Consider the following 12,150-nt stretch of genomic DNA (forward strand, 5'->3'; position numbering starts at 1 on the left):
TGATGAAATTAATGTGCTGGAACTGTCGTATTAAAGAAAGTTTCGTCGTCAAAATAAAACTCAAACACCATGGCCGCTATTTTTGCTTTCCTGTGCACTAACTCCTACATGTAAAAATGTAGGTGATTCAAAAACAAAATGATCTCAAAGCTTACATAGCCCTATGAACTTTTAATCTAGATGTTTTATACATTTATTCTTCACCAAATATAAAGGATAATTATCATTTTCAAACCTTGTCTGCTGCAGAATAAGAAATTTAGGTTGAAATTTGTTGATTTACCGTTTACCTATTATGAAAGCGTACAGAATTTACTTCCAATTTGTTACGCTTGCCAACAATTTATCATGAATATCAACCAAAAAAGAAAGGTTGTGGTGTCGGAAGATTTACAAATATCCAATTGAAATCAGCAACAACAAAAACACTAACATATTTTTTTTAATTTTTGTTTTTAAAGGGAAAGAAAAAAGGAAAAACAATATTCCAAACACTCACAATTCACAGTTAATAAAACAAAAACAACACACTTTCAAACTTTACCTGATTGTCACAACTGGATGAAAGGCACTATGCAATGGGATTACGTTTCATTAAGGCAATATCTGACTCCACCATTTCTTTCACAAGGCTCTGCAACATACAAACAAAGCAAACATGTTCATTCATCGTGATTGTACACTCAAAGAAAACATGTTACCTTATCATAAATCAAATGTACACTCAAAGGGAAATGTTTATTGATCATAAATGTACACTCAAAGCAAACATGTTCATTAATCAAAAATGTTCACTCAAAGCAAAAATGTTCTACTGCCCAAATAAGTGTAGCCCCAAAATCACCCTGACAAAAACGTAAGTTTCCAATTCAACAATCGACAAAATTCAGAATAGGCAGAACTTGGCAGTTTTTACATCCGAGGAGGAAGCCAAATCAGTTATCTATGCAGAACAGGTTGTGTTGTTTCGCAATTTTGCTATTTCTTGTGTTATGTCATTCCTACTGAACCGTCGCGATATAACCTTCGTGGTTGAAAACGACGTTAAACACCAAATAAAGAAAGATTCCTACTGATGCAGGTGTCCATCGCATGAGTGGTCAAAACAAGGAGGTTTTTGCATCAATTTTGAGGGGTACTGTGGCAAAAAGTGCTGCATTTCAGTCTGGACCCGGTGGATTGCTCGAAAACTTTCATGCCTACATACGAGACGTACTCTGGCTACACTTTGAAATGATAACAGATATTTGTTGTTATGCAATCTTCCGGAAAATGATTTTAAACTCATCATAGGTTTGTGGGCTTGCAAATTATTCTTACAAATACGCCAAAGTTTCATTTACGTACAACCAGCAGTTTACATTTGCTAGTCCTGTAAACACAAATGAATATTTTTTTAATAATTACTGTGCTACAGTGACTGATGCTCAGTCACGGATGACCGCAACATGTTTGAAGACTCAGTAAGCGATAATAACCGCTGTCAGTACAAAACAGCCTGAATGTTCCATTTTTATGATTACTATATTTCCGCCAGTAGTCATACTCAAATGAAACTTTGGCAGTATTTGTAAGAAACGTTTTTCTGTATGCATGCAGAGTTGTGGATTTTTGAGATGTAAATCCACAAACCTGTGACAGGTTTTAAAACATTTTCCGGAAGATTGCACAACAACAAATATCTGTTATGATTTAAAAGTGTAGCCAGAGTACCTCTCGTATTTAGGCATGAGATTCTGAAAGTTTCCAAGCACTAGGTCCTTACTGAAATAAAGTGCCTTTTGTCATGGTAATGCCTTAACCTTCGCCCGTCCGGGTTATCGACTACACACAGAAGTCATCGTGGGGCCGTGCGGACCCACGCTTCTCATTTCCTTCTTTGAGAAACATGGGTCCGCACGGCCCCACGATGTTTGTAGTCTAAATATGACCTTTTTTTTTTAATTACTTCTCGCTGAAATTTTAGGACATGAGCTTTTAGGTGCCTGAGGCATTCTTAAAAAGCTCATTAAAAAATTCCAACTAGTTTAAGAGATATTTGCAATTAAACACCCTTCTGGGTCCACACGGACCCACGACCACCGGCGAAGGTTAAATCTTGGCCACAGATAAAAAAATCAAACTGCATTTCAGTGCGGGGGAAACAACCCAGTATAACCTTTCTACACCTAATTGTCAAACAATCTCCCTGATCATGCCACCATCTTATTTAATTTTTTCAAAATGGCCAGATAGGCATTTTTAAGCTGGTAACCTTGAAATAAGTGAAGTAAATCAAATAAAGTCCCCAAACTCCTTTTCACTTCTTTTTCCCTTCATTGATGTTTTTAACTCACAGTCACAGACCACGAAAGTAAGACAGCTACTTACAGGGAAGTAACCCACTGTAAAATCAAAGTGCTTCTGATTATCTTTCCCTTGCATGTAAACGAAACTTGGCGATGCCTGGCTTTATCTAATCTTCATGACAACCCAACAACTATCCCTGTGGTGTGAATGATACTATTATTATAAAAAGACAGCCAAGGTACTCAAAAACCAAGATTGCAACAGACAATAGTTCAACTTTTTTTAATTTTTCAGAATTCTCAACACAACAAAACAAAAGAAATTTCACACCACACAACAGCACTTGATTATACTGACAAAAAGAAATCTGTGCCTGCCGACTTCAGCCAAAATTTTAGATACAAACAATTGTTTTCTGCCATGAGCTATTATCCTTACTCCAAGGTGTGCCATACCCTGGAGATAAACCAAAATCAGTTTAAAGGACCGACCCCAACAGGCTTTTATTGGTGTCAAAAACGCGTTTATTTGCGTTTTGGCGTGACTTAGGTTAACCAGACATATGCATGCCGTAGGAAATTGTTTTCTCACCTTCCCTCACAGGGTTTAGTTTATTTCGTGGCTGAAGCGAAGCGTTTTCGCGTTCCAATCTGGCGGCCATTGTATCGCGAACGTCCGCGAGAGTACGGAAGTGGTGAATTCTGGGTAAAAATTCCGATGACGTCACAAGCAGTATTCATGGCAGAAGCAACTTTAGCTGCTGAACCTTACAGTTTTGAGCCTGGGGGTTAAAATCAAGGGTCTGCGCGCCCCGTGATTTGTAAATTTTTTGAGAAATCACGTTAATGTTCCCGATATTTTCTTGTCATCTCCGAAGTCAAGGCACAAAAACAAAATCCCTTGACTTTTCGGGTAGCGCGACTGTTGATGTTTCAATTTTTATGATTTTTTTTTCATTACTAGATTGTCCCGTCGCTGGGAAATTCGGGTCACTTCCTCCCAGTGGAAAGCTAGCAGCAACAGAGCCGCGCAACCCCAAAGTCAAGGGATCTATGGGATTTTTTTTTTCTTTATTGTTCCATCACTGGGAAATTCGGGTCGCTTCCTCCCAGTGGAAAGCTAGCAACAACAGAGTCGCGCTACACCAAAGTCAATGAATCTATTAGATTTATTTTTCATTTCTTTATTGTCCCATCACATTCCACAACTTGGACACATACCACAACTTGGACACATTACCACATCTTGGACACATACCACATCTTGGACACATACCACAACTTGGACACATACCACATCTTGGACACATACCACAACTTAGACACAGACCACAACTTGGACACATTACCACATCTTGGACACACACCACAACTTGGACACATACCGCAACTTGGACACATACCACAACTTGGACACATTCCACATCTTGGACACATTCCACAACTTGGACACATTTCACAACTTGGACCACAAGTGCGACTCTGTTGCTGCTAGCTTTTCACTGGGAGGAAGCGATCCGAATTCGCCAGCGATATAGGACAATAAAGAAATGAAAAAAGAAAGAAAAACAAATCTAATGGATCCCTTGACTTTGGGGTAGCACGACTCTGTTGCTGCTAGCTTTCCACTGGGAGGAAGTGATCCGAATTTCCCAGCAATGGGACAATAGGCTGAATAGAGATTTTTTTATTTTTTATTTTTCATGTTTACAAATCGCGGTTTTAGGTTCGACGTAATTTGTAAAATATTTTTACATTTTTACAAATCACGGGTTAAGAGCTCAGTTGGAGGCTTAATTGGTGTCAGTGTGTAGACATACAGGCTGGGGGAGTGGCTTAGGAGTGAGCAGATAGCTGTACCGTATCAGCGTCTGTTGCTGGAGATCGTTCTTACTGCGGTGTCCGAGTTGAGACGGAAGTGTCCCATCTATCTGGGTTGATAATCAGGGATTAATGTAGAGTTGTATCCTCTTAGTCAGGTTTGAGACACAAAGTTTACGAGGAAAAAACATTCTCTCTCAAGGGTGGAAGTCAAATGTCTGCCAGACTCAGCAAATAGATTAGGCAGCCCATGATCACTGTTGAGATTGTAGTTGAAGTTCTATCGGATTTGTTGTTGGTTATGTTGTTGAAGACGTATATGTTGTTGTTGTCGTCGTCGTAGATGATATCAAGGTTGTTACGTGTCAAATCAACCGTGTTCCACCTACTCTTTATCAGTGTAAAGCTGTTGTTGGTGGTGTTGTTAACATTGTAGTTGTTCTTGGTTTTTGAGTTGTTGTCAGTGTTGTTGTCGTCGTTGTAGTTGTTGTCCAATGTTGTACTGTGCTGTGGTTGTTGTTGTTTTTGTTATTATTGATACAGTTTCGCTGGTTTCTCAACAATGCTGTTGTGGTTGTTGTTTTTGAGGTTGTTGTTGTTATTGTTGATGTAGTTTCGCTGGTTTCTCAACAATGGTGTTGTTGTTGTTGTTATTGTTGTTGTTATTGTTGATGTAGTTTCGCTGGTTTCTCAACAATAGTGTTGTTGTTGTTGTTGTTGTTGTTGTTGTTGTTGTTTCTTTGTTTTTGGGTCCAGCCGATTCCTTTTCACAGCCCATTCCTGCTTGAGCCTTGAGTCGGATAGAAACAAATGAAAACTGAAGCCCGAGTCCTTTTTTTGCAACTCCGAACATACAGCAGCAGCACACTCTCTCGGCATGATGTCGGGAGTACGCGCGCATCCGCGGCTGCAGCAAAGACGCAGACCGAGCGTCGCTACTTTCGTTTCCAATTCCTGTAAGTGACGGCACAGCCAACGGCTTGCCGCCGCGGGGATTTTGAAGTCTCGCGTAGCAGACTAATTTGGCTGCTTTTTGAGCATGCATTTTGTGTAAAATTAGATTGATGCAACACAAAGCCTGTGATTTACTGTTTGGTTTTTGCATCTTGAGATGCTTACCTATATCATCAAATCAACCCCAACTGCTTTATCTGACCTTAAAAAGAGCCTGTTGGGGTCCTTTAAAGTAGTTACTGTGCTTGTCACTTCCAGGCGCAAGTAGCCCCTAGGGCGGTGGGCATCTATCAAATTGAAATTATACCAAGTTTGATTGACCTTCTTGGAAGAAGTCAAAAACTGCAATTTTTTAACCAATTTTTGTTTATCATTGCCCGGGCAGGACAGCATCATCCTTGATCAGGCCCTGCATGTAAACAGATTACGTCAAAAGCCTACATGGAAGTCTATTGGTCTCGACAAAAGAGAGAGATTTGTTTCTATCTGGGGTAGGTAAGGTCATTATGTATAACAAAATTCTAAAACGTGCTATTTGGGTCCATTTTGGCATACCATACACAGCCTTTAGCCCCACAACATGATCATGGGAAATGTTGATTACATTTTGGCAGAGGCGAACTGGCCAACTGTGTACAATTTTGTTTGATTGGCAATGCTAAAGGTATGTGAAGTCATCTTTGGGATAGTTGTGTAAAGGATTTGACTGTTTATATCCTTATCTTCAACAAAAAGACAAATCGTTGCTTCAGCAGTGTTCTGAGCGGAGCAGCAGCTTTAAAATGTCTCACACAAAGCGCATACTCACATCGAAAGTGTACTTTCTCTTCCAGCCAAGCTGTGTCTGTGCTTTTGTGCAGTCTCCTAGCAGTAGTTCCTGAGAAGAAGAAGGAAGCAGAACACATATTAAAACAGTATTCAGAAATTAAAATGGCCAAGAAATACTGATTCCTGCATGTTCATTTTAGAAAACCTCAAATCTGGCAAATCACTGCCAATTGGTGGCTTCAAGTGAATACATACTCCTACACCGATCTATGAAAGTAAAGTTTTCTGAATCTTTTACCATCTTTACTCAGGCGAACACTCACACACGCACGCAAACACAGTTACTTACTACTTCAGTGGGTCTGTAGAACTTGGGGTTGATCCTGACAAGTACTTTTCCGGTTTCTTTGTTCTTCCCAACTTCATCTGCACCGTGGCCTTCCCATCTTAAGCAGAAATAAAACTTCATAATGTAAACAGGCAGCTCAGTCATTTACTAAAGCTATAGCATGGGAACAGACAACACAACACAAAACACAACATAACACAAACGCAATATTAAGACTTTATTGTCTGAGCATGGGCAAAGAGAACACATGTTGCAGACAGACATGCCCATTTGGAAACAAGACAGAGCATTTCTTTAGAATTTCAAATAAAACAGAAATAAATCTGCCACACACACAAAAAGTAGCATTCCAATATACAGCAAACAGTTAACTCATAGTAAAAACTCATGACAAACAACGCAACCAAAGCAATATCGTTTTGTGAAGACAGGTTTCACAGTCTTCAGAGTCGGGTATGTCCCTGACTTTGATATTAAATAAAATGTTTCGTTTTGTTTAGTCGTGAATTTTCACTGGTCTGTGTCGAATGTCTTCGGAATTTACATATGAAAAATAAACTTTGATCGAATTTAAGTCAAGTTTGTATTCCCCACCAGCGAAAAAGGTAGGTCGGTCGTGAGAAATGAGACAGACACGATTTCCCTTTTTAGCCACATTGCAATAGATAAAGGCACCAGTACAAAAACACACAAAGAAATCCAGTGAAAAGTACATTAGAAACCAAAGAACAGAGATAGATGAACACACTTAGTTAAAAAAACCAATGAATGTGTTTATGTTTAGTCGATACAATCGCATGTGAAGTAAACGGTCTTTTTTCTAAATGTGTCTGTCTCAAAAACGTTAATTACAAATCTGTTCAGTTGGAATGGCTGTTAAAAGGTTTGGACGTAACATGCTTTTAATAAGTAGCAATTTCCATCAAATCACGACATGAAAGGGTTTTGAAAGGCTAACTACAGCTTATTCTACTTGCGCTTGGTCATTTTGTCACTCGGGCAAGGTGTCTGTCTCATTTTTTCTCACGACCGCCCTGCAGACAAATCGTCTGGTATAACCGCCATACACAGCAAATTGTCATGATGCAACCAATTTTACACTTCCTATCCGTTGTCAGGCAGATAATCAACTGGCTGACTAAAGAATATTTCGGCATGTGTTTATTTCAGAGCACGTTATTCACTGTCTAGTAACTCGGGCAAGGTGTCTGTCTCATTTTTTCTCACGACCGCCCTGCAGACAAATCGTCTGCTATAACCGCCATACACAGCAAATTGTCATGATGCAACCAATTTTACACTTCCTATCCGTTGTCAGGCAGATGATCAACTGGCTGACTAAAGAATTTTTCGGCATGTGTTTATTTCAGAGCACGTTATTTACTGTCTAGTCACTCGGGCAAGGTGTCTGTCTCATTTTTTCTCACAACCGTCCTGAAGACAAATCGTCTGCTATGACCGCCATACACAGCAAATTGCCATGATGCGACCAATTTTATACTTCCTATCCGTTGTCAGGCAGATGATCAACTGGCTGACTAAAGAATTTTTCGGCATGTGTTTATTTCAGAGCACGTTATTTACTGTCTGTCTCTGAAAACCTTGAATTCTCACGACCGCCCGGCACTATTGACGGTCATTTCTTACCAAATGTTAAGCAGATTCATTTGTAAAATAACAACATTCAGTGACTGTGTCTGATCAACGCCAGTGTTTTTTTTCAATCCTTGAATGCACTGCATTGTGAATGTTGTGGTCAAGTGAGAGTTTTATAGACATCGCCGTACGTTTTTCAACACTTTGATGACGTCAGACAGCAGATTGAAAACTTTCCAACTTGGAAAGAGAGCCAGTCACGATCATATAATCGTAGGGAATCAATAGTTGCTTTGTTTATTAACTTTCAAGTGCTTTTAAAAGTTTGATTTTTGTCATTGTTATTGTTGCATATGTGCGTGCGTACGTGCGCGCGCGCCTGTCAGTGTGGAAGAGTGTAGGGTAAGTGTATCCAATTCCGACCGACTTCGGGGATACCTAAATCCGACCGATTTTCCAAGTCACTAATGATGAGGTTCACACGTCATCCCAACAGAAAGAATGCCATTCATACAAGGGCCATTCATGAACGGTTGATGACGCGACGTCACGAACCAATCGTTTCGTCACGAGAGTTAATTGCGTCATCTGCACCGCGGCGCGAAATGTGCCTTCGCCATACGTTTCTTGCAAAGGGTGAGATAATTTGATGAACAGAGTTGTGTTTCTTTTACATGGATGTTAATAAGTGTTTTTGGAAGAATAATGTTATGGTTCTGACTAAATCTCATTGTACTTTTTAATCGAAAAGGGGAAAATCTTATCGGTCGTGATTAGATACCCAGTTTTTGAGAGAGTATTTAAATCCGACAACAACGCAGATAATACAAAACGCTGCACAAAATCCCAGTAAAAAAACCCATTCATTGTTTACGTTTATGACTTGAAAAAAGCATATGAACAAGGAAACATATCAGATGATGTATTATCTAGCTGTGTGTGTGTGTGTGTGTATGCGTGCGGCCGAGCGTTGCGCGCACGTGTTCGTTTGTGTGTGTGTGTGTGCGTGCGTGCGTGCGTTTGTGTGTGTGTGTGTGTGTGTGCGTGTGTAAGCGTGCGCGCGAGCGTTGTGCACACGTGTTCGTTTGTGTTAGCTTATGTGTGTGTGTGTGTGTGTGTGTGTGTGTGTGTGTGTGTGTGTGTGTGTGTGTGTGTGTGTGTGTGTGTGTGTGTGTGTGTGTGTGTGAGTGTTGATGCGTGAGTGTTGATGTGTGCGTACTTGCATGTGTGCGTGCGAGAGGGGTTGGGTTTTCTTATGTGTGCAGAGTAGTTGTTGTAGAAAATGCAAGACATTAAGGTTCAGTCTGTAGTGGATATACTGGGACAGCGTCCATGTACTATGCCACAGTTCAGTCTGTAGTGGATATACTGGGACTGCGTCCAGGTACTATGCCACAGTTCAGTCAGTAGTGGATATACTAGGACTGCGTTAAGGTACTCTGCCACAGTCTTTGATGACGTCATTTCCGTTTTTGTGATAGTTGAGGCGGACCTGTTAAGTAATCTTTGATTAAGTCGGGACTTTGATATTGCATTTGAGCCAGGTAGCTTGAAAATAAGTGAATTAGTTCGCTCATTAAAATTGTCATCAAAAACGAATATTTCATTACAGATTCAAACACTACTGCATTGTACTTCTTATCTTCTTCTGATTTAAAATATATATATACATATGTTGTGTTTACTTTAAAAACGTGTTCAGAATTAAAGAAAACAGGTTGAGTATGCTTCGCGGAGATGAGTGTGATCCGTGACGGTTTTCGGGTATGGTTAGCCGAGACTATCTGAATTTAGTCTCGCCGATCGGACTGTTTTTTTTTTTAGTTTATCCTTCAATTTGATGCCTATAGATTGACTACATGTTTTTATATCGCTTTACGCGACTTGTTTTACATTTCGTCAAGTTATGAAATGTATTATAAAATTTGGTACATAACATTCTAAAAATTGCAAATAACAATAACACTTTTGATTACAGATTCAAAAGTTATTGCATTGTATCCTTTGGATTTCCTGGATCCCAATGTATAAACAGATATGTCATGCTTAGTGTGAAAATCTGCTCAAATGAGAAAAATCGCCCGTTTTGTTCATATGCTTCGCGGAGGCAACCTGTCTCGGTCTTCTGGTTTCGGCTAGCCAAATCTCACTAGCATTGTTAATGACTCGTCCCTGATTCCAATGTTGATCTTTTAGTTTCAAACCAACTTAATGTTTTATTATCGCTTCACATGACTTGTTCTGTATATTTTTTTTCGCTGTCATGATGTCACCATTTAGAGGGTAGGGTTACATTTTCAGGTATTTATTCCCCAAGAATATGCAAAAAAAATTCCAAACTCGTTTTTTTCTATTGGTCAATGATTCTACTTTTTTTTTTTAAAGTGAGAAATGGAGTGCAATTAACATTGTTACTTTTGAAGGTATGCTCATGACGTGCATCACAGCGAAATAGCAGTTCAGAAGAACGGAATTCCCATAATTAGTCCTTATTTGCTGCTTTTTTCGCTGAGCTCGGAAATGATGTTTTGCTTGCATTGTTATTGCTTAATTTATTAAAGCCTCTGGACAATATTCTTTGAATAAATCGTTACCCAATTCTGTTTACGTCTATCCCTTTGTTTGATAGAGTACTGGAACAAGCTATCACATTATGTCGACAAGAATGCGTCTCCATACAAGTTTTTGTCTTGATTCCATCCAGGAGGATGTAAGGCTTTAATAAAAACACTATTTCAAAGATCTCTGTCAAGATTGATTTTGTTGAAAAAAAAGGAAGTCTGTGATTGAAGATTGTGAAACCTGCCTGAAGCTCCAGCAGAGAGCATGAAGGTAGACAACTCTGCAATATTACAAAAAAGAAAACTGCAGTGCTGGTTCCCTCCTCACCGAGTTTAACTACAATCACAATGTCTACAACCTTCTACGCATTACACATATGTCTTTCTTTTGTTTAGAATCCATCCACCCCCCGCATGCAGAAAAAAGTATTCGTCTCAAAGGATTTCAAGAAGAGACGGAGCAATAAAAAAAAAAACCCAGAGAATACCTTACTTGAAGTAAAATGTATTTTATACTGTCATTACTTCATATTGGCTGTAAATAATTCTAAGGGGTCATGAAACAGGGAGTACTCTCCTAAAATGAAGTCTCCCTCTACTTAAACTTCACAGGACACATGCCAATGACTTACGCAATCTCAATGTCGGCAATCTTGAAGGACTTTTCTATAAACTCTCGTACACTGTGAGTCTCTCCCGTGGAAATGACAAAGTCTTCTGGTTTCTCTTGTTGCAGGATCAGCCACATGGCCTGTAGACACATCAAGTAGTATACTATTTAGAGCACTACTTTTCATCTTCTGTTATACAGTGCTGAGCTCTTTTTAAGACCAGCAAGCCTCTGAGAAAATCAATGATTAAATAAGAGGAAGCCTTTAAATAGGGGTTAATTTACAGAGGGCATGAAAAATAAATCTGAGAAAGCGGGGTCTTAAAAGGGTGGAAGTCTCAAATTAGGGAGTCTTTAAAAAGAGAGATTCCACTGCAGGTGTCAGCGACAGTACATGCATACAAAACTTTCAATTTAAACGCGAGGTATGGAAATCAGCCAACAGCACCTTTTGCAGTGTAAATTATGCTCATTTTCTGTCCATTCTCCAGTTCAGATAATGTACTTAGAGGAAGCAGCAGTTTTTATTAGTCAATAAAAACAATTTAACAAAAGCATGAGCTTGGAATTAACTTTGAAAGTTCCCCTTTTTGTTATACAGAAAAATCCACAAGCCTCTATCGCATTAGTACTTTTCTGAGCTATAACTTTTCTCTGTAAAAAGAAATAAAGGCATGATTAATGAAGCGACAAAGAAACAGATATATGCAGGGTACTTACCTCCACATAATCTTTAGCGTGGCCCCAATCTCTCTTGGCGTCTATGTTGCCCAGCTCTATATCTTCCTGCTGACCAAGTATGATTTTGGCCACGCCTCTGGTGATCTTTCTTGTCACAAACGTCTCACCTGAAACATTAGTTCTCATTCAGGTAAAACAATGTAACTATCGAGAAGGAATAAAATCCATGCATAAAACTTCAGCAAACTTTTGAAGGCTCTTTCTGGGGCCTAACAATTTTATTCCCAATAAAAAAAAAAACTAGACTCATGTCTCAACATGAAAGAATAACAAAAACAAGAGGCGAAGCCTTCAAGGCTCACGTAAGAAATCGACAAACAGTAACACAAACTCAATCACTCCGTCACACATACACACACACACAGTAAGCATAGGTGACACTGTGCAAGAAAGCGAGACACTAGATCTAGATCTGTCTGTCTGCATGTAGCCTACTTACAGACACGACTGCCAACTAGTCTC

At 39.4% G+C, this 12,150-nt stretch overlaps 1 protein-coding gene across 1 annotated transcript in view; it reads right to left on the bottom strand.

The window, feature by feature from the left end:
- Positions 1–12,150, bottom strand: part of LOC138968690 (GDP-mannose 4,6 dehydratase-like) — a 29,031-nt gene that overhangs the window by 5,695 nt on the left and 11,186 nt on the right. The window contains exons 7-11 of the mRNA XM_070341297.1: positions 11,668–11,795; positions 10,970–11,088; positions 6,181–6,277; positions 5,872–5,940; positions 545–634 (exon numbers count right to left, since the gene is read on the bottom strand). Of these exons, the coding sequence (XP_070197398.1) occupies positions 572–634; positions 5,872–5,940; positions 6,181–6,277; positions 10,970–11,088; positions 11,668–11,795 (476 nt within the window). The 3' untranslated portion in view covers positions 545–571. The remainder of the gene's footprint in view (positions 1–544; positions 635–5,871; positions 5,941–6,180; positions 6,278–10,969; positions 11,089–11,667; positions 11,796–12,150) is intronic.

This window comes from Littorina saxatilis, linkage group LG1 (genome assembly GCF_037325665.1).
Source record: "Littorina saxatilis isolate snail1 linkage group LG1, US_GU_Lsax_2.0, whole genome shotgun sequence".
Lineage (NCBI taxonomy): Eukaryota > Metazoa > Mollusca > Gastropoda > Littorinimorpha > Littorinidae > Littorina > Littorina saxatilis.